General features: G+C 35.0%; 1 protein-coding gene across 2 annotated transcripts in view; it reads right to left on the bottom strand.

The window, feature by feature from the left end:
• VPS13A (vacuolar protein sorting 13 homolog A) overlaps nucleotides 1–24386 on the bottom strand; it is a 238608-nt gene that overhangs the window by 7122 nt on the left and 207100 nt on the right. The window contains exons 68-69 of one of the 2 annotated variants that reach the window (XM_080670231.1): nucleotides 22490–22604; nucleotides 732–817 (exon numbers count right to left, since the gene is read on the bottom strand). In XM_080670231.1, coding sequence (XP_080526357.1) covers nucleotides 732–817; nucleotides 22490–22604 — 201 coding nt within the window. Of the gene's footprint in view, nucleotides 1–731; nucleotides 818–19345; nucleotides 19957–22489; nucleotides 22605–24386 lie in introns of those variants that run through there. The other variant, XM_080670232.1, reaches the window with a different exon arrangement.

Here is a 24386-nt window from a genome sequence, read left to right as displayed (position 1 = left end):
TATATCCAACAATATAATAATATCAGGATACACATTCTTTTCAAGTGCACACAGAACATTCACTGAGACTATATTCTGGGTCATAAAAAACCTTAATGAATTTAAAAGAACTGAAATCTTATGAAGTTTGTTCTCAGATCATGATGAAATTAGAAACCAATTAACAGAAAAAAAGAATATTTCTAAATGCTTGAAATTATCATACTTCTAAATAATCCAGGGGTCAAAGAATCTCAAACAAAATTAAAAAATATTTTTAACTCAATGAGAATGAAAATAGATCATAACCAAAATTGTGGGCTGCAGCTTAAGCAATATTAGTGGGGAATTTATAGCATAACATACTTATATTAGAAAAAATAAAGTAGATATAAAGTCAAATATATAAGGTATTTTATAAGAAAAATAATTTTGTGCGGAACCTATTATCAACCAATATTTTGGGGAACTTTCATGTCATTAATACTTTAGAATAAACACTTTTATTACTCAGGCTCCATGTAATATGTTTACCAACCTACAACAGAAAGAAACTTTTAAAATTAATTCTTGTTTTCTCTCATTTGGAGGGGAAAAATAAAGTAATGAAAATGCATTCTATAATAATTCTATTTAATCCTCCCTTCAAAGGCTTTTCTTCCCCAATTCTTCCTTCTGGTTGAGACATCAATTATAAGTACAATCAGAGGTTTCTTTAAGTAACATTAAGGAATTGAGTTAAAGAAATTTACCTTTTAGTTATCATTAACATATCTGTTTTATTAATCATGACATGGGTAAAATATTTGTATTTTGCAAATCTTCCATTTTCTATGATCTAAAAAAGGTGAGAGAAAAATCAATAATTATTCCTATTGTAATGTAAGAAGTCCCTTATGATCTTCTAAAACCATTTCTTAATGGGGTCAAGTCATTAACATATTTATACAATTAATATATCATCAGAAAACTGAATATTCACAAATTGCTCCTACTTGTTTAAAAACACCTATGTGCAATGCTTTATTCAAGATTACTCAATTGCAGCTATTCCAATCTTTAATGCTGAATTTTTAAAAGAAGTCTTAATACCTTACAACATCACTGAGACAGTAAGTTTACTATTAAACTATCACACTCATTTTATCTTGGGAACTATATTAGTATTTGATCACATCTATACAGAAACACATGTAAACACACATATTTAAATACATGTATCACATAAATTACTATTAACTCTCATCTTGCCTCTTCCCTGGAATTTTCCTACCTGCCTTATATATATGCTTTTCTTTCTCAATCTCACAACTCATCGCTCTATATAAAAGGCTAATATGCTAAGTGTCCATCCGACCATCCGACCGGTCACTATGATGCACACTGACCACCAGAGGGCAGATGCTCAAAGCAGGAGCTGCTGGCCATTTACAAAGAAACAACACTGTGGAACTGGCGCTGACAAACACTCGGCTTCCCCCAAGTGGGACACAGGCCCTACCACCACTCCAGAGCAACAGCCCACCAAATCGCAACCAATGCTGCCGAGACCCCATGGCGCAAAATGTGGCCCACAGCCCAGCCCAGCCCAGCCCAGTGACTGTGGGCGCCAGGTAATGATGTCACATAGCAATGCCGGGTTCCTCTCCCTAGTGAGTAGCCTCCTTGGAGTTTCTTCAGCCCAGGAACATGACTTGCTTTATAGTCATATGCAAACATTTCACACTTTAACCAAATGTCTGTGAAGCATTTTCACGTGCCTCATCCCATTTGATCCTCACAGAAGTCCTGGAGTAGGTAAATGGAGACTCAGTAGAATCCTATTTTCTTTTCATTAGCCGGAAAATGGAGATTTAGAAAGTTTAGAAACTTGACCCAACTGAAAAGAAGAAATGGTGGACCTTGAAAATGACTTCAGGTTTTCTCACTGCTCAGAATATAGTCAAACACTGCTGCAGTTAAACATTTTACCCTTTCTTCTCTCTGTGTGATCTACAATAATAATCTGCTTCATGTTGATATTTACTGCTGTGTTGCTGACAATTACCTGAAAGAGAAGTTGGGGTGCTTCACTGGGCTGGAAAAAGTTTAGCTAAATCAGAAAGCAGGTCTAATTAAGCAAGTTTATTTTATATCTATAAAAGGCTAAGTTGACTTGTGCATGCGCGATACCTAGAAAGCTCTTGCTGGCACCAATCACACGCGTGTGTTTCAATCTGTCATTGTCGAATGTGAACTTGATTGACACTTCCATTATAGAGAAAGGGCGAATAGCAATATTAAAGTATTTCTTCGAAATAATTTTCTTTCAATGTGCACAAATCTGTGCACCGGGCCACTCGTCAAAAAATAAGGAGCAGAGTATTTCTGGACAAACAGGGAACCCCAGGACCTAGTGAACCTATGCACTGGCCTTTAAGTTTATTTTCAAGACTGATGAAACACTGTCTATCCATGGCATTGTCAACAATCCTCTGTTAGAAAATTATGTTCCATGAGGCTATATATATTTTTAAAAAACTAAAAGTATTCAGCCTAGAAGAAAGGTAATGAGTGACTTCTTAATAATTTTGGTTGAGAAGCCTGATAGAATAGTTTTAATTTCTATTGGAGACAGAAAAACAACAAAAGAACCAAACAAAAACAACCTCAACAGCAGGGTGAGGCATACAAATGAATTAAATGGAAAAATTTTCTAACTTTAAATTTTATAATATTGAGGAAAGAGCATCTTTACTATTTCCTGTAGTAGGCACGACAAGTAAACACAAATTGCTTGAATTACAAATAAAAAAGGGACATAACCACGGATTCTGAAGCAAGTAATAAGAATTATTAGATCACAAATTATATAAATAAATTTGAAAACAGCTTGGTGTTGGTAGAAGTTATATATAGACATTTCATAGAAAGAATACAAATTCCAGAAATTGACCAAAATGCATATAGGACTTTATAAAATTCTATATATACAAATATAGGAATTTATGAAATCAAAATAGCATTTCAAGTTCCTGGGCAAAAGCATATATTACCAAATAAATGGTGTTTCAGGCAACTAGCTGGCTAAAGTTGGATCCCTACTTCTCTGCATATACCAAATTAATTCCACATGGATCATTTATTTAAGCATATAAAGCAACAATATAGAGGTACTAAATAATAACATTTTAATAATCTTAAAGTGGGAACGGCTTAAATATAAAATACTAAGTCCCTAAAATTTAATGTAAAAGAATTCCTGAGTACATGAAAATTAAATACTACTAAATGGCAAAACAATAAATAAGTAAACAAATAAAATAACACAAAACCCAAAAAATGTTTGGAAAACGTTTGTCAATACAGAGTTATAGAGCTAATTTCATAACAAAGAGAATTCTGGAAATACGAATAAACCAATGTAAAAAATAGGAAAATGTGTAAAGTCTCTTAACAGGTAGGTCAGCAAAACAAAACAAAATGTGACCAATAAACATATGAGAAAATCTTCAACTAATTTCAAAATAAAAAAATGGAAATCAATTAAATGTATCCTTTGAGTCTCATTTTGTGTAAAATTATCCCAAGATATACAAATATAAATCTTCATGGCAATATTGTGTTAAAAGCAAAAAACATAAATGTCAATTAATAAGGGACTATTTAAGTAAATTATAGTATAGCCATATAATGGGACATTATGCAGTAAGGAGAAAGAAAAAGGTAGATGTGTATACAGATATAGAAAAATATGCCATCTTGTGGAAATACTGAGAACGAATGGGGGGGAAAGCAGAAACACATACATGTATACTTATTTATATGTGCACAGAAAATTTCTGGAGGGTTGGTAGTAACACACCAATCTGCTCATTGCACTTATCTCTGGGCTTCCAAAGAACAATAGTGGAGGTGGAAATGAAGCTTTATTTTTTACTTTATGTCCTTTTGTTTCAGTTTAGTGGTATTTGAAAAGAAATTAGCTTAAAAGTACTTACTTTCTTTTGTTTTATATGGCCAAGTTTTAAAAGCAAGAATACAAATGTTGATTTCAAGAATATCAACTGCTACTAGGAGTCAAGAGTCTATATATCCCTATTTTAACAAAAATAATGTTATTTCATGAACAAATTTTAAAAATTAGTCAAGTTGCTAAACCTTCTTGCTATAATAATGTATATCCATATAGCAATTCAATAAAAAGGTTTCAAGCTTTTAAAAAAAGAATCTATATACCTCATTAAAAGAGCTAAACCTTTAAATCAATTAAAAGCTATGGTTCAACTCTGACCTCAGTACCTAAGTTCTATTTCTTTTTTTAAAAAATTCTTTATTGTTTAAAGTATTACATGAGTCTCCCTTTTCCCCCATTGACCTCTCCCCGGCCGCTCCCACCCAACAGCACATGCTCTCATCCCGCTACTGTCTGTGTCCATTGGTTATGCTCATATGCATGCATACAAGTCCTTTGGTTGATCTCTTATTTCAACACTAGAGGCCTGGTGCAAGAAATTCGTGCACTTGGGGAGTCCCTCAGCCTGGCCTGCACTCTCTCACAGCCCGGGAGCCCTCAGGGGATGTCCGACTGATGGCTTAGGCCCACTCCCTGCCTAAGCCGGCAGTTGGACATCCTTAGCGCTGCCATGGAGGCGGGAGAGGCTCCTGACACCATCACTGTGCTCGCTAGTCGTGAGCCGGGCTCAGGGCTTCTGGCTGAGCGGGGCTCCCCCTGTGGGAGCACACTGACCGCCAGGGGGCAACTCCTGCATTAAGCGTCTGCTCCCTGGTGGTCAGTGTGCATCATAGCGACCGGTCATTCTGCCATTCGGTAGACTTGCATATTAGCCTTTTATTATATAGGATTGTGTTAAGTTTGGGCACTGCAGTTGAGCCTGCCTCACATCACTTTCCACTTTTCAGACCCAATGTAAATCAAATCTAACCTGCGCATATATACAATTAAACCAATTTCAATAGTCACAATAGCATCTAGTATAAATAAAAATTACAAAGTCCAAAAAAGTTGTTCATGCGATGTTTTTCTGGAGTTCATAAAAAAACTTGAGCTACTACACTTGAAAAACAAATGGACATTATAATCCAGTCTACTCTGAAACATAAAATGAACTGTTTTCTTTGTTATTAAAATAGATATACAGGTGTTCAAAAATGTATAGACACTGTAATAGCTGATAGTTCAATTTTGAAAATGAAATGTATTTTAATAAACACTGCCTTTATTCAAAGTATGTATATACATTTTTTGGGACACCCTATATTTGAATAAATGTCAAAGATAACTCTTTATACAGCAAATTTTTGCTGGTCAGTCTCCATTACAAATATGTGAATATGGAATAAGAACAGCACAATGAGCAGAAGATAGAACTTCAGAACTAAATCCCATAGAAACACAAGAGAGAATGGCCTCCTCTTGCTGTAGTCTCACAAATATCATGCTTTGGTAACAATTTCCTGACTTTGTAAATTCCTTGCACATGAGGCTTTATAATTTTCAGAACGTCATTATATATTACTTTATGGGGGAAAAAAACAGAACTTTAGACCCGAAGGAATGTTATTGTACATCCAAACCAATCTTTTACTTTTTAGAAATCGAGGATCAGATGAGTGTCTTATCCATCTAATCTTTACAACAATCTTGTGTAGTTCGTAGAGTTAAGTGACTTGATTGGGGTCATAATATCAGTTGCAAAAGTGGGCTCAGAGAAGTGGTTTCTTTATTCCTAATTCCAGTGTTTGCACTGTATCATGATGTCTCCTCTTATGGTGTCAGTCATGTTTTTCCATGGTACCTCAAAAATACCTTCAATATTTCTGGGTGCGGGGTGTTGCTGAAGCAGACTACTAAAGCCACTTAGGCTGCCTGTTTTTTGTTTGTTTTAGGTTAACAGGTTCCAAACAGTTTAATGTTAATACACTACCTTTCTCCATCCCAAACAGATGTTATGTAAGAATTTTACTACTGCCCTAACCGGTTTGGCTCAATGGATAGAGCATCGGCCTGCGGACTGAAGGGTCCCAGGTTCGATTCTGGTCAAGGGCATGTACCTGGGTTGCGGGCACATCCCCAGTAGGGGGCGTGCAGGAGGCAGCTGATCGATGTGTCTCTCTCATCGATGTTTCTAACTTTCTATCCCTCTCTCTTCCTCTCTGTAAAAAAATCAATAAAATATATTTAAAAAAAAAAGAATTTTACTACTAAAATAATTTGTAATACCCTTTAAAACAAATGAACTAGCAAAACTCTGGCTAGGAATCACTATGTAGAGCCTTTGCATAAAGACCAAGATTTGGCTGAACTACCAAATGATTTGGCTGAAGTATCAAGTACTAACCAGCACTTTGGATATGTTAGCCTCATTTAACATGCTATAATGTTAAAGGAAAAACAATTTTTTCCTTATTCATAAAAATACATATGAATTACCTATCATTGTTTAAGAATCTTCTTAAAGAAATAAACAGAGAAACACAAAGGTAACTGCATTCATTACATATAACTGACAGAATCTGTAGATAACAATTCAAATATCTGATTATTGCTCAAAGAATCCCTTGTTTTGCATTAGAAAATATGTGTATGTAAACCTTAGTTCAGTGGTCGGCAAACTCATTAGTCAAAAGAGTGGCAAACTGCGGCTCGCGAGCCGCATGTGGCTCACAAGCTGCGGTTTGCCAACCACTGCCTTAGTTTATTAGATATAAATACATGCAAACCAAATTGATCACAAACTTAGAAATGCATACAAAGTAGGAACTTGAAAGATGGTGGTGTCAGGGTAATCCTCTGCCAATATCTGTACTTCTGTCAGGTATGCCCCAATACTTTAAAAAGAGAACACAAGCTAGAAAGTATTATGCAGAAAACATTTCTAACTCTCAAATCACACAAACACTATGAAGTAGCAGAGTGATACAACAAAAATATTTCTGGTAAACGAAAAGTAAAATATGAATAGATAGATATTAGGAACTAACATGAAAGGCTTAAAATCCCAAACAATATCAAGTTGTCCCTCAGTATCCACAGGGGATTGGTTCCAGGACCACCTCCCTACTACCAAAACCACAAAAAACCTGGCAGTGCTCAAGCCCCTTAGTTGGCCTTCCATATCTGTGGGGTCCACATCCAATGATTCAATTCAGTGTGCTTGGTGGAACCACCAGATACAAAGGGCTCACTGTAAAGTGCTAATATTAGTGGGAAATATATTTAAGAAAATTGGATAAAGGAGAAGAGCACATAGTTTGGCTAAAAACAAAACAAAATTTGATTAATAACTAATTTTTTAAAGATCATAGGGGATAAAAGAAAAATGAAATCCATCTAGATGAAAGATAAAGAATGTTAGCAAGCAAGAAAATCTAATGGACAACATATAAATGGTTTTATAGATTGGTTTAAGAAGTAGACAACTTGTTTAAGACAATCTTATCTTTAGAGAAAAATGTAATCAATAAGTATAACCTCCTTAGAGTTATATGATTAAAGGTTATGGATAAAAATGGTTTACTAACTCACTTCAAATGTGAAAGACTTTGAGGACTGTGGCCAAGAAAAACAGGCATTCAACCAAACTCCATGATCAACTAGTAGAAATCCATTGTCTCAAAGCTCAATGATTTCAATATACTTAATAGAATAAATGTAAACAAGAGTGAAAAATGATATTTAGCTTATTCCACAAAACAAGTTGGTTAAAAACAACAAACAAATCTCATTGACTATCATCAAATTTGAAGAGGAATTAGCCCTTAATTACTCCCCCATACCTTTTTCTCTTCCCATGCTAATGAGCTATTTCATTTGGCAACCAAACTATAATCTATATTGACAGCTTAGACAGGGCAGGAAAGCCGAGCACAACTCTGTGACATAAAAATAAAATAAAATAAACGATTCCTTAACAAATATGAACTGTCATCAACTAGTCAACTAAAACAGTCTGGAGAGAGGGGAGAATTATGTTCATGACATAATTATGTACACTGACAATAATAAACCATTAATTAACCTACCTAATACATTCTAGAAAAAGGGCCAAGAGGTGAGTTAGAAATAATAATGTGAATAGTTACAAGAGTCTCTCTAATGAACCTCTATGAGCATCATTTATGACACATGATACTAAATATACTTAAAAACAATCCTATCTAATAAAAGAGTAATATGCAAATTAACCACCACTACGCTACACCCGCAAGCCACACCCACCAGCCAATCAGGAGCGAGTATGCAAATTAACCCCAACCAAGATGGCTGCGGTCACGGAGCGAGCAGGAGGCTTGGGTTTCCCAGGCAATGGAGGAAGCCAAGCTTTCCACACACCCTGGCGGGCCCAGGCCTCCACTCAAGGCTACAAAGTTTCAATTATAGAAGATACATAAATCCCAACAAAAATGGAGGCAGTCACGGAGCGAGCAGGAGGCTTAGCTCCGCTCCAGGCTACAAAGTTTCAATTGTAGAAGATAAATAAATCCCAGATACCAGGGCCTCCACTTGGGTCACCGGGGGGCGTGGCTGGCCTGCAAACCACCACAGGCCCCTCGCCCAGGCCCCAAGGGAACCCCCACCCTGATCCAGGACACCCTTCAGGGCAAACCAGCTGGCCCCCACCTGTGCACCAGGCCTCTATCCTATCTAATAAAAGCATAATATGCAAATTGACCACCACTTCAACAAACAAGATGGCTGCCCCCATGTGGTCAAAGATCCTGCCCCCATGTGGGCACAAGAAGGCCGCCACAAGATGGCCGGCAGGGCAGTTGGGAGGGACCAGGCCTGCAAGGGAGGGCAGTTGGGGGCGATCAAGCCTGCAGGGGAGGGCAGTTAGGGGTGACCAGGCCGGCAGAGGGAAGTTGGGGGTGACCGGGCCTGTAGGGGAGGGCAGTTAGGGGTGACCAGGCCTGCAGGGGAGGGCAGTTAGGGGTGACCAGGCCGGCAGAGGGCAGTTAGGGGTGACCGGGCCTGTAGGGGAGGGCAGTTAGGGGTGACTAGACCTGCAGGGGAGGGCAGTTAGGGGCAAACAGGCTGGCAGGGGAGCAGTTAGGCATCAATCATGCTGGCGGGGGAGTGGTTAGGGGGTGATCAGGCTGGCAGGCAGAAGCAGTTAGGGGCAATCAGGAAGGCAGGCAGGCGAGCAGTTGGGAGCCAAAAGTCCTGGATTGTGAGAGGGATGTCCGACTGCCCATTTAGGCCCGATCCCGGTAGGATGGGGCCTAAACGGGCAGTCGGACATCCCTTGAGGGGTCCCAGATTGGAGAGGGTGCAGGCTGGGCTGAGGGACACACACCCCTGTGCACGAATTTCGTGCACCGGGCCTCTACTTTTTCTTATAAAATACTATATAACTCAGAGAAGTCCAAATAACTGAGGGTTTTTATTTTTATTTTCATTGCTCACCAATTAGTGTGTGAAGTTGTCCTGGTATTTTAACTAAAGTATTCTATTAACCTTGAAAGGAAAAAGAAGGATAATATTTAAATTACTTTTATCTTGGTGAAGAGGAGACAAATGAGGAATATAGAATTATACAGTGATGACCAAGAATTAGCATCAACTGGTATTCATCGGGAATAACAAAAATATAACGAGTTATTAGACATTGTACTAATAATTATATACATTACTTCGTTTTAATTTCAGCAACACCACCAACGTACTCTTATCTTGGTGTTATGTATCTCAACATCAAGAGACTGTTAACTACAATAATTAACTATTTTACAGTCTAGAAACCGATGTCAGACAAGCATAATAAAACATTAAGCTAATAATAGGAAAGGTTGGAAATGAACTCATTTACTTGGTTCCAGAATCTAGGCCCTGAGCCAAAGGTTATTGCTGCAACTTTATAATTTTACCGTCAAGATGAACACAGAAGAAATGTATATATTCTAGTAGATGCAGTGGGATTCCACTTTTACAACTCATTGGAATATAGGTTCAGATATCCCACGAGCTGCATCTTGTCTCTGGCAATGCTTCAATTGCATTTAATATGTAAAGATCCCTATCTCTTTGGAAGATTGGGCATATCTTATGTGTCTTTTGATTCCTACAGTTCCTCAAAGCCTTGCATGTAGCAGCTAATCAACAACTGGAAATGAGACTGTGAAGATCCAACATTACAGGGTTGGACCCTTAACACGGCATGTGTTATATTCCCAGTCACCAGAATAATACAGCTCATTATGATTATAATCTCATGAGACAAGCAGGAATCTTGACTACTCTCTTCAGGAGTGTAATCTTAAGATCTAGAAGAGTGGCTAATACATCACTAATAGCAGTTTAACAAATACTTGTATAAAAAAAATACATGGCATTAAAAATTTTTCTTGTAATCATGTAAGCTATGCTACCAAATCATCCAGCGAAAATGCAATTATACATATATAATTATAAATTTACTCTTTTGGATATTTTAAAATTCAAAGTAGCCTGGCAATTTATTTCAGAAAGATTAACTTTACATGAAATATCCAATCACTTATTGTTGTATTCCAATGCTGTAGATTCATGAGATCTCTACTAAAATACCTACCTAGACCCGAAGTACTAGAAAATATCTAAATGTATCTAAATTTCTCCACATTGGTTCTTACAGGTATCTTTAAGGGTTAATTTTCACTGAAAAATTGGCATCAAAGTTCATTAGCGTCATCAATAGTAACCAGGCCTGCAATTTCATTTGGATTTAAAACTAAAGACTCTTAACTAACAAACATACATGGTGCTTCCTTTCATAGGTAACATTAAATTTTGTTTTTACATGAAAGAGGATTCTAATTTTGTATGAAAATAAATTGTTTAAGCTGACAAAAGAACAACCTTTTATTATAGGACTAGAGGCCCAGTGCATGAATTCGTGCACGGGGAAGCAGGGGTGTGTGGCCACGGGTGGTTGGCTGGCTGCAGGAGGTTGGCTGTGGGAGCGCACTGACCACCAGGGGGCAGCTCCTGTGTTGAGCATCTGCTCCCTAGTGGTAAGTGCGTGTCATAGCGACTGGTCGACTGGTCATTCCGGTTGTAACGGTCACTTAGGCTTTTATATATATAGATATTTTGGCCAATAAAAAAATAGACTTTTCATACTTGCACTATGATAATATTGTTAGAAAAAATGTGAATTAGCTTTATTTAACCTCAATTTATACTAAGAATCTCTATGCTGTCTAAGGTAACCAGGGAAAGTTATAAGGCAGAGAGTTCAACACATTAGTAGCGAAGTCATGTGCTGAGTCCCAGGTTACAATTTAGCACCTTTGGTTAAATAAAGGTTAAAACTAATACTAATTCAAAACTAATACCTACTGCAGACTTTTAGCTCTACTTGCACATCCTCAATATGAAGACTCGAGTTGAATCTACTTGAGCTTAATATTTCAGAATTTCTTTTAAAGTTAAATGTGTTAATTTTTTATTTCAATAGTATTTAACCTTCCTTAATATATTTAAGAAATGCAATGATCATAAACTTTTGAAAAGGAACTAGGAATCAAATGAGTCTCATTCAACTTACTGAATTAAAAAAGAGAATTAAAAAAAATCATTTTACACTTGAGACAAAAGAAAAACTGGAACCTCCCTTAAGTGTAACTATTGCTTCTAGAAAAAGACATGATTTCAAAGTCTTTTTAAAAAATGTTCTTCTAAAAATATACATATGTTTTTATCGATTTGAGAAAGATGAAAGCAGGAGAGATAGAAACATCAATGATGAGAATCATTGATCAGCTGCTTCCTATACGCCCCCTACAGGGGATTAAGCCCACAACCCAGACATGTACTCTGACCAGGAATCAAATTGTGACCTCCTGGTTCATGGATCAAACCTTAACCATTGAGCAATACTAGCCAGGCCATCATTTCAAAGTCTTATTCAAAAAGTATTTTAATATAATACTGGAATGTTCAGTGGTCAAAATAAAGTTCATGGGACTTACTACTAAATATTCAAAATAATGGGCCTCCAAAAATGCTGTGTCAAAGACTCTCCAAGAGATTTCTGCCAAATGAATAAATGAGGTATCAGAATTGTATCCAAGTTGGTTAAGTAATCTCCATTCCCATGCGATCTGCTTTATTGGAGATGCTAAGAACTTTAACGTGCCTGGACAACAAATTTGGCTCTCTTCAGTTTTCTCATCCCATTCAGAAGTATACTTCTGCAGAGGAAGAGTTCCAAAATGAAGAGTGAAGTCCAATATGCCTTTGTGTCTCCTAGTTCTTGTGCACTTACTCAAAATCTCAGATGAAGCCAGGAAGACACTCTGATGATCTGACTGCCTATGGTAAGCCCTTTTTCCAGACCAGTTGTAATTCTCCTCCAGAAGTAAAAGGGAAAGACCACGTTGGCTGAAGGCAGTTATCGTCCAACTGCTACTAAGGCAGTATTTGAAGCTAATTATAAACATCTGTCATTTCTGAAAGAAAAGAAATATACAACAAACAAAAACAGCCTCCCTTCTGTAACAACTTACATCATAGCAACTGATATATTTGTCAGAGATGTAAGAGATTCAAAGACAACATAGATCAAAATTTTAAATACCTGAAATGGTTAAGAATATACTACCCCCACAGGACAACCCAGCTGTCAATACTCATACACAATGAAGGAAGAACACAAGGGTCGTGTGTATACACACACACACACACACACACACACACACACACACACACACTTATGGGCTAGAATTTTTTTTAAAGATATAAAAATTTTACTGGCTATTTATGTATTCCGAAAATAAAAACCAGGTTTTCCATATTAGAGATGACTCTATAAATGGGTCGCTTTTTAAATCTTTACAAATCAATTATTGTTTTAAAAAATTACAACAAAATATATATAATAGACATTTATATATTTGGATCAGAATCACATGAAAAAACAATTTTAAAATGAAATAAGCCATCAATGATGGGGAGACAGTATAACATTATTTTTAACAATGTAGAAAATAATTTTTTAAAATTTTGATGTCTCCTGTAAAATACTAAAAATGTATATTATGAATAGTATTAGTTGATTCATAAGATGAATTTAACTTTATCATGAATTATGGGTCTCTAAATTTTTAACTTAATAGAAACCCCAAGATTTACTGAATACTAGAGGCCCGTTGCACAAAGATTCGTGCAATAGGCCTTCCTTCCCCTGGCTGCCGGCACCGGTTTTCCTCTGGCACCCGGGACCTAGGCCTTCACTCCGGCCGCAGCGAGGCTTGGCTTCTCCACTCCGGCCCCAGCGAAGCCAAGCCTCTTCAGTCTTCAGTTGTCTTCAGTCTTCAGTCTTCACTCAGGCCGGAGCCTTCAGTCTTCACTCCGCGCCTGTGTGTGCAAATTAATCCGGCATCTTTGTTGGATTAATTTGCATACTCACTCCTGATTGGCTGGTGGGCATCGCAGATGTACAGTCAATTTGCATATTTCTCTTTTATTAGCGTAGATATTCAGAAAATCTTTGTAGACATGTAGTTAGCAGATTATTTATAAACTAGAGGCCTGATGCATGAAATTCATCCAAGGGGGTCGGCCCTCGCAGCTGTGGCAGCTTGCTTAGGCACTTGCAGCCACAGCTTTGTCCAGAAGGATATCCAGAAAGTAGTTCGGCTGTCCGGTCTAATTAGCATATTATGCTTTTATTATTATAGATGATAATTTATGGTAGAAAAACAGCATGCCTTATTAAGAAGGGTATACTTAGCTAAGTCTCTGTTTTTAAACACAACTAATGATTAAAATAGTTTGAATGCTCAAATATCTAAGCATCTCTAAGGTTCAGAGGAATGGCATAATGCAACTTAGTAGCTATATGTTACCATTTCACTGCTTAGAATATGTATATGCAATGAAAAAGGTTACATTAAAAACTAACTTTGCAACATTATTAAATATTTATTTTAAACCTGATATTTGGAAGAACACAGTTACTATATATATGGGTTGATATGAAATAATTGGAAATAAATTTACAGATTGAGAAATAATTATGGACATGAAAATGGTCTATCATATTAAAATAAAACAAACCATGAACAGTTACATCTGACAATCATGAAGTATTCTAATTACCTCCCTAACACAGAAATATTTGAAATCATTTGTTTTATTTTTCTTTATTACTCAAGACTTTCTATAATGTTTCATATAGCACTGCTTGTACTTACTATACTTCATGAACTCAAACATTTGTCTGCTGAAATTAAAGATTAATGATCTAAATATTTTTAAAAATATGATTTTATTGATTTCAGAGAGAGGAAGGGAGAGGGAGAAATAGAAACATTAATGATGAGAGGGAAACATTGACTGGCTGCCTCCTGTACACTCCTTACTGAGGATCAAGCCTGCAACCCGGGCATGTGCCCTGACTGGGATTTGAACCAGGATCTCCTGGTGCATTGGGTCAATGCTCAACCACTGAGCCATGCTGGCTGGGCTGACCTAAATATTTTTAATTGATCTCCATGTATTCCAAAGGTACAGAGATAGAATAATAAATAAAACTGACACTCTTTTACATATGCATTCCTATGTTTGATGCAGTGTTATATACAATAGTTAAGATATGGAAGCAACCCAAACCCATCAATAGACGAATAGATAAAAAAGTTGTGGTACATATATACAATGAACTATTTCTCAGCTATAAAAAGGAATGAAATCTTGCCATTTGCAACAGTGTGGATGAACCTAGAGAGTATTATGCTAAGTGAAACAAGTCAGTCAGAGAAAGGCAAATATCATGATTTCACTTATATGTGGAATCTAAAGAACAAAATAAACAAAACAGAAACAGACTCATAAAGAGAACAGAACAGTGGTTGCCAGAGGGGATGGTGGTTGGGGGGCTGGGTGAAAAAGGTGAAGGGACAAGTACAAAATGCAGTTACAAAACAGTCACAGGGATGTAAAGTACAGCATAGAGAACATAGTCAATAATCCTATCTAATAAAAGGATAATGTGCAAATTAACCATCACTCTGTCACAAAGATGGCGGCACCCGTAGCCACAAGATGACGGCGCTCAGTCCTCTCAGCCCTGCTGGAGTCCCCCAGTCCCAGGGGGGCGGCCACTGAGAGTGGGCAGCATGAGTGTTCCACGCCCGGCTGTGGATGGGCCTCTGGGCCGCGGAGAGCCTCTGGGCACCGGGTGAAAGCAGCCAGGCCCTGCAGAGAGCTATTGGTGCACGGATTCATGCACAGGGCTACTAGTATTGTAATAACTATGTATGATGCCAGGTGGGTACTGGAAATATTGAGGGGAATACTTTGTAAAGTATATGATTATCTAACCACTATACTATACACCTGAAACGAATACAAAATAATATTGAACATAAACTATAATAAAAAATAAGACATTCTTTTTATATACCCATCATAAGTATTTTGTGATCTAAATGAATAATCTGTGTATCTTTAGACCCCATAGGATCTTTAATATTTTGGGCCTATAAATTATAAATTTGCAAGTAAATATATAAAATAAAAAACAAAGGTCTGAAGGAGTTGTAAAAGGTACTCAAATAACATTTGAGATGGTTGTTTCTAGTCTTCCTCCCATCAATACAGAAAAGAATAATGCAAAATTTCACCACAGGGTTTAAATCTGACAAACCAGTATAGTAGTTACTATAGTAGTCATCCGTCTTGTGTATATGACCTTTGGATAGAAATACAATAGCAAATCTATCATGTTGAACATCGATATCCTGGTCACAGATCAATAATGGTTCGATCTGTAAATTTCAGTAACACAACTTTAAAATCACTTAACATTGCATTGATGATAGGAGTTTTGAACTATTTCAAAAAGTTTGCAAAAATCCTGATTATTTTAAATATAGAAACACATTGATATTTATTCTGACTTCCTTTTCTATAAGGAATATTGAAAGTTGGCAATATTGTTCTGGATTTATATTTCTTTTATCTATATGCAATGTGAGCATTAATTAATTTTATTTACAGGCTTGTTTTAAAAACTTATCCATGGAGCCAAAACCGGTTTGGCTCAGTGGATAGAGCGTCAGCCTGCGGACTGAAAGGTTCCAGGTTCGATTCCGGTCAAGGGCATGTAACTTGGTTGTGGGCACATCCCCAGTAGGAGGTGTGCAAGAGGCAGCTGATCGATGTTTCTCTCTCATCGATGTTTCTGACTATCTATCCCTCTTCCTTCCTCTCTGTAAAAAATCAATAAAATATATTTAAAAAAAAAACACAAAAACAAAAACTTATCCATAGTGACAGGTATCCACAATTTCAGGTAAATTCTTCTCCCTGCCAGTTTTCAATGTTACTCAAGTGTCAGGTAGACACAAGCAAAATAAAGAATGGGCAATTTGCCAAAACCGGTTTGGCTCAGTGGATAGAGCGTCAGCCTGTGGACTGAAAGGTCCCAGGTTCGATTCCGGTCAAGGGCACATAACTTGGCTGTGGGCACATCCCCAGTAGGGGTGTGCAAGAGGTAGCTGATCGATGTTTCTCTCTCATCGATGTTTCTAACTCTCTATCCCTCTTCCTTCCTCTCTGTAAAAAATCAATAAAATATATTTAAAAAAAAAAAAAGAATGGGCAATTATTCCCTTAAAAAAGAGAAAAACCTTCTCTTTTTCTACAGGTAAGCCATGATAACACAGAAATTCGGGATATAAATAAAGTTAAAGGACATGGAAAGGAATGGAATTACATACTCGTCCAAGCATAGCTTTCTCGGATTTTCTTATTAGATGGATACTTCCACTTTAAGTTTCTAATTATTTAGAGAACCATTAACAAACAAACAAAAGACCTGTTTATCTCATTAAAGTCCCAAACTTGAACTCTTTTCTGTACATTAGATGAGGAATAAGAAGATATTTTTGTCTAGGCCCTATTTCTCCGTTACGAAAACACTGGTGTAAAACAAAAAACTCATTTTCTATATATTTGACAAGGAGTAAAATATATTTTGTCCAGGTCCTAAATCTCCATCAAGAACACATTCGTGTAACACTGGCCAGTATGGCTCAATTGGCCAAGCCACATCCCATGCACCAAAAGGTGGCCAGTTTTTATTCCCGGTCAGGGCACATAGCCAGGTTGCGGATTTGACCCTGGTCAGGGAGCTGTAGTAGGCAACCTATCGATGTCTCTCTCTCTCTCTCTCTCTCTCTCTCTCTCTCTCTCTCTCTCTCTCTCCCTCCCTCCCTCCCTCCCTCCCCCTCAATGTTTCTCGCTCTTTCTCTCTCTCTCAAATCAACAAAAACATGTTAAAAAAAAAAAAAAAAAGGAACACATCGGTGTAAAACAGGGTTGGGGAACATTTGGCCTTTAGTATAAGGCCTGCTGAATCATTTGCTCTGCCTCGCCAAGGCATTAGTAGTGAGTTAAGTAAATGTTTGACCAAATACAGCAGGCTAATTTTTTAGCTGATAATCTTGTATGGCCCACAAATTATGTTATAAATATCCAAATGGTCCTTGGCAGAAAAAAGGTTCCCCAGCCCTGGTGTAAAACAATCCAGTTATTCTTAGTCCTAAACATTTCCCTAATAAAAGGAACCTACAGAGCATTATGCTAAGTGAAATAAGTCAGCCAGAGAAAGGCAAATATCATATGATTTCACTTATATGTGGAATCTAAAGAACAAAATAAACAAAATAGAAACCGACTCATAAAGAGAACAGAATGGTGGTTGCCAGAGGGGATGGAGGTGGAGGGGGTGCTGGATGAAAAAGGTGAAGGGACAAGTACAGATTGCAGTCACAGGGATGTAAAGTACAGCATAGAGGAGACAGTCAATAATACTGTAATAACTACGTATAATATTTTTTAAGAAACTGTATATTTATTTTTTAAGAAAAATAATTAATACCTGTGGTCAACTTAAAAAGATTATTTCTCTGTAACAGGAAAACACAAAGAACAAGGGCAATTATACTATCAAAGAACATATTTCACTTCTAAGAACTAAAACTTAATAATGATGAATCCTTAAGACCACAAGAACCAAGTTTACTAGTTGCTAGAATATTGTTTTAATCTTTTTATTGTTTAAGACATTTTAAATAAATATAATCCTACTTCCAATTTTCTTTTCATTAAAATGGTATGTCACTGCTAAAATATCCAGAACTTTTTCAGATAAATTCCAAGGATCTTTATGAAACCTGTACCATGGAATTGAGTATGACAGACCAACCACAGGAAACTCAATTTAACACGTTAGTTTAGCATTTCCCCTTTAGAAAAGCCTTATACCTAGCAAAGCTGGAATGTAAGAAGCCAATGAAGACATTCCTCAGGCATACACAATAGATAACAATAGGCTGTATTCTAGCAGGCTTCTATTTTGGCCAAGGGTGACAGAATAGTGGGTGTATGACAAATACAAATGGTCTCTGATACCAGTAGTGACTATTTTAATGGACACTGTTTTCACATCCAATTATTCCAAAAAAACGGTAAGAAAATTACTCTGATGAAAACAATAATTAAATTCTTTGTAATTCACATATTTCTTAGTCCTAGTACACATGATCTTGGTTTTTATTTAATTTGAATGAAAGCTAGGCAGGTAGTAATTTCAAAAGAGCTTCCTTTTCTATAAGCTCAATATTGGAAATTTTAAATTCTTATAAAAACTTTCTAAGAAATAGAAAACAGTCATTTACAGAAAATCCTGATAAACTTAAGAATTAGAAGACATTCAGGCTTCATGGGCTGAATCAAGCCCAAAGTTGAACAATTACGGTAAGTATTTACTGCAATTTAATGCAAGTCCATTATGAACAAAGTGCTTATCATGAATGAAGGTAAATGTCCCTTTGTTGAACCAAAAGCACTGCAATCATTAGGGATTAAACATTATACTAATAATAGTCATTCACTTTTTAGAGGATTTAAAAAATAATAATGCATCTTATATACTAGGGAAACAGGACAAGACACTTTCACTAAGTTGAAATTACAAAAAAAAAAAAAAAAAAAAGAAAAACAACCACCATCCCTCAGTACACAAAACAAAACATTTGCTCACAGGGACATAGATAACATTTTCCCAATATTATCAAGAAAAATTATGCTTACTATAAAAATACTTCTATGTCCTAAATTAATTTGTATCATTTTATAATAGGGGTATAGCATATATATTTATAAGTTAATAAGTAAATATAATGACTATAAAACCAACTTTGTTTATTGTTTCACTATATATTATATATATAAAATGAAATAAAAAGTAAACCAAAGAAAACTTTTTTCATTCTCAGACTATAAATTATCACTTCCGTGATAAATCATAAATGTTCCTTATAATAGCAGTCCAAACTATATGATTTTGGAATAGAATAACAAATTCATATTGCTTCAAGTTATATGTTTATTATTATTTTAAGATTCTGACAAAAATACTTTTAAAATGCTAAATAAATATGAATTTTAACTAGCTATTAGGTTTTTCTTTCTTCCTTTTTCTTTCTTCCTTTTCTTTCTTCCTTTTTTTTCACAATAGCATTACATAACAACCCAAAACATATACAAAGAACATTAAAAACAGCATTTTGCTAACAGAAATTTAAAATAAGATGACTAGTTAACATTAACAAAAACTTTGAGTCTAACTAAATCTTAAAGACAAACTGTATTACAAAACTACAAAATATATACAAACAAAATATATAGTATGCCCTACTTTGGATGTATAATACATTTTTCTGTGCTTAAATAATGAGATTATTTTGCTTTTTGAAACTGTGTAGAGAAAAACACTTTGAAAAGAAAAAATATTTTAACTTGCTAAAAATGAGCATATGGGTATTATGAAGCAGTCATACAAAACATATTAATAAAACATTTCAAATAAAATTAACATATTAATTTTAACATTTGAGATCTGACTAATTTACATCATCATCATCATCATCATCTCTACTGCTACTGTGAGTCATAATCCATTCCCTGTAGACCTGAATTTTCTGTAAGCATGGTAAAGGAAAAAAGAAGCACAATGGTTAGTTAAGTATGACAAATTCCTTGGAAGACATGCAAACTTATGAAATGTTCAAGGAATCAAAATAATTTTGAAGCAGACACCAGCTCTGAGTAGGACAGTAATTTGGATATAATATTCCACACAGACTAAGACTAAACTCTACTGGTTGCTACATTTAAAATCGTTTGGTGATATCAATAAGGTAGTCTGGGGATACATTAGAATTATTCTATTTCTCTAGTAGGCAACTTCAACTTACTACTAAGGAAACACTATGATAATGTACACTTTCCAGATAGGTACATAACGAAAGTGGTTTTTTTTATATATTTAATTATTATACAGGGGCATATAGAATTTGTGAACACAGAGCACTATTTTTAGAAAATTAGAAAATAAAAGGAGAAATATTTGGTAGTATTAAACTTTTTCTAAATGCACTACTGTTAAATAGATTAGATCTAAGCTGATGAGATTTTAAATTCTGTTTCTATGACATCCAGTTCTTTACCACAGTATTTATATATTTTAAAGTGTTAGTGAATCATACAGTAGAGTTTTGATTCAAAGAAGCACTATTACCACCAAAGCAATAACCCAGTTCTTACACCTATTAAGAAAACAATGCTAACTGCAAACATCCTAAGGCATCTGGTGAATTCCTGAAGGTATTCCAGCTACACTGTGTTTACTGTTCTTGTTGAAAAACAAGTAATGGCTGACAAGGATTGTGAGCTTTTAGACCTTTAAATAGCTCTTTTGGCAATTAATGGTAAGACTGGCCTACTAGAAATAATATATATATTTTAAAAAATACAGTCAAAAGTAATGACCTTAAATCCCAAGGTTTAAAGCTTTAAAAAACAAGGAAGGTGTAGAATAAATTTACTTGTCAGTGAAATCAAGTTATCAATCACAAGAAACGTTTGGTATCTCATGGCTTTCTTATGTATTATAATCTGTTTTCTAATAATGACAATGTATTTCTAAACTCTCCTTATCATTCATCTTTATTTCCTATTAAGTTTATTAAAATAGTGTTTCAAATATTTTTAGTTTTTTAAAGATGATTTGATAACTATTCAGTCTACTAAAATGTTAGTAACCTGTTAATTGTGTTTTAAAAAGAGAAGGCAGATACTAAGTAGAAATATATGTTTCAAATGTATGAACCAGAGGTTAGTTCTGTAACATTTCCATCTTGCTGGATTTCCATCCAACATTTCTTCCAAAGAAGGCTATACTGACACTGCAGAGACTGTACAAAATGGCCCTGAGAGCACAGTCTCTCACTTGATTGCCAGTTCCATCCCAATATGGTATTATTTTGATGCTTTAAAAACATTTTAAACACAATGTAAAATCACTTAACTAAATATCACACATTAATTCAATGGTTATGTTTTACTACATTAGATGAAAGCACATTTTATGCAAAAATTACATACTTTGCATGTAGTGAACAAAATATTAAAGTTTTAAATCTTACCCTAATCACTTTAAACTTGACAGTATTTAAAATTTCAAGGCTTTATAAAGGAAGAGTCATATTCCCACAGTTCATTATTACCTTGAATATTTGCAAGTCTATACAACATAATGACTCTTTGTTTTCAAAAAATAATTTTAGTATTCCACATCTAACCCACACAAACTACTTTAAATTGGTATAATTTTTATGGTGTATATTACCTACACTATAATCCAGATTTTTAAGAAGTCCAACTTACTAGTAAGAAAATTATCTAAAAGATAAAATATTCTACCTCCAAACTGCCTATGTTCCAAAAGCTACTTTTCTTTACTAAAAGGTGTTGGCTTTCTTATGAACTACTTATCAAATTCCAAAAGATTTTAAGTGGATGACACAAGCAGAAAGCAAAAAGGGGGTTTTGGCCACTTGAGCATCTATAAAAGAAAAGCACAAGAACCTAAGAATTCGAATAGCAATGGTCCTGATTTTCCCCCTACCCATGCCTAATTGTTCATGGGAATTATATCTAGTATAAAAGCACCTATTGGTTTGATAAAGAAAGTACCCTAAACAGAAATGGTTTCATTGGCTAAAAAGTACCACTAACTATGAGGGTATATAGGCACAATAGTTTTCAACAAATCTAGCAAATCCAGCATAGAACTAGAATACCCTATAAAAAGATCAGATTCACTAAAAACCCTATACAAAAGTTACCAATACAAAAGCTTTTCTTTGTTTTCAAAACACTGAAACAGCTGTACGTAGTTTGTAAATTTTAAGACTAAAATCTACTGTTGGCTTTCAGTTGCAAAGTCATGCATTAACTGTTTTCATATCAAACTTTTGATGCCTGTAAAAAAGAAAAAAAATCTTATAGTAAATAAATGTACAATAAAACCTAGGTAAAATAAGGAACTTATAAATGGAATTAAGCAAAACATAGAAGTTCAAATAATCTAACATATGTTTAAAGCATTAAATATTGTTACTTTTAATAAAGCTAAATTAATCTTAACTTATAAGATACTTCTTCACCCACCTGCAACATTTGATTTCCAGTACCATCCCTCAACCTGTAAGGTCTGATAACTCCATCTTCATTAAAGAACCGAGGGGGTCGCAGACTCTCCACTTCATCAGAAGTCTCTGTAGCCCTAGAGGAAAAAAATATAACTTGATTTTTAAAAATATTCAAAAGTTGTCCTTGGCTGCTGTGCTCAGTGGTTACAGCACCAAAACATTGTGGATTCGATTCCTAATCAAGGACACAGACATGGGCCTGGATCCCTGGCCCCAGTTGGAGCACTTGCAAGAGACAATCAAAGGATGTGTTTCTCTCACACTGGTGTTTCTCCTCCCTCCTCACCCACTTCCCTTCCACTCTCTCTAAAAATAATGGAAAAATATCCTCAGGTGAGGATTAAAAAATTTTTTTTTTCAAAAATTCATCGTCTTTAAAATGGAATTACTAAAAAGAATCTTCTTTTGGATAAAATAAGACTGATACTTCTCTTTTAAAATTTATCTTTATGACACTATTAATGCAAGTTCTCTAGAAAAATGTAGTACTGTGAATAAGTTTGGTTATAGCATCTTTTGGACTTTCTTTGTAGATCAGAGAATCAGCAAATGATGAGTATTGCTGTTTCTTTTCCATTTTAAGACCTTTAAATTCTTTTTCTTTTCCTATGATACTACTTAGTTCCTCCAGTACAATGCTAAATATAAGAGGATTTCAGGCATCCTTTCTCATTCCTAAAAGAAAGAGGAAAGCTTGTAAGAGTTCTCCATGAATTACAGATATTAGCAACATTTTTGTTTTGTAAGAATTTTTTTCCTGATCATTGTTGTGATCATATGGTTTATTTTCTTCAATATAAATGCTAAAAATCACATTACATGGTTTTCTAATGTTCAAATACCTTCACATCCCTCACATATCTTCTTGGGCTTGATATGTATTATTTGAAATACATATATGCATTGCTGAATTTGCTACTGTAATATTTTATTTAACATTTTGACTGTATGAACCTATGTGAGAATGGTCTATGAATTGTTCATTCATTCAGCAAATATTCACACATTCAATAAAAATTAATTTATTATATAAATATACCTTACCATACAATGTATCTACATGTATAGACACATATATATGGATAGTATCTCCAATTAAAAGCAGAGAGCGGCAGAATGGATAAAAATATGATCCAAATATCTATCTATCTATCTATCTATCTATCTATCTATCTATATATCTATATCTATATATCTATATCTATATCTATATCTATATCTATATCTATATCTATATACTGCTCATAAGAGAATTACTTTAGAGTTAAAGACACAAATAAATTAAAAGTAAAAGGATGTAAAAAGATATGCTACATAAACAGAAAACAAAAGAGAGCTGGAATGGTTATACTAAGATTTAGACACGAAGGACATTTTATGAAGAAAGGGTAAATACATCAAAAAGATACAAAAGCTACAAACATATAAGTACCCCTAAATACACAAAGCAAAGACTGACAGAATTGAGAAAAAACAATTCACAGTAACACTTATTTTAATATCCAATTTTCAATAGTGGATACCAAATAGAAAACCATCAAGGAAATAGAAGACTTGTACGAATACTATAACCCACTTGGCCTAACAAACATTTGTAGAACACTCAATCCAATAACAGCAAATTACATATTCTTCTTAAGTGCACATGAAACATTCTCCAGGACTGACTATACATCAGTCCATAAAACATGTCTCAATAAATATAAAAGTACCGAAACTTACAAAATATGTTAACTGACCACACAGAATAAAATTAGAAATCTATGAGAAGAAAATTTAGAAAATTCACAAACTTGTGGAAATTAAACAACAGAAGCCTAAATAACTAAAGGCCAAAGAAAAAAAATCACAAAGGA

Source organism: Plecotus auritus, assembly GCF_963455305.1.
Source record: "Plecotus auritus genome assembly, chromosome: 5".
NCBI lineage: Eukaryota > Metazoa > Chordata > Mammalia > Chiroptera > Vespertilionidae > Plecotus > Plecotus auritus.
The sequence above is the reverse complement of the archived record's forward strand: the minus strand, read 5'-3'. Positions and strand labels throughout refer to the sequence as shown.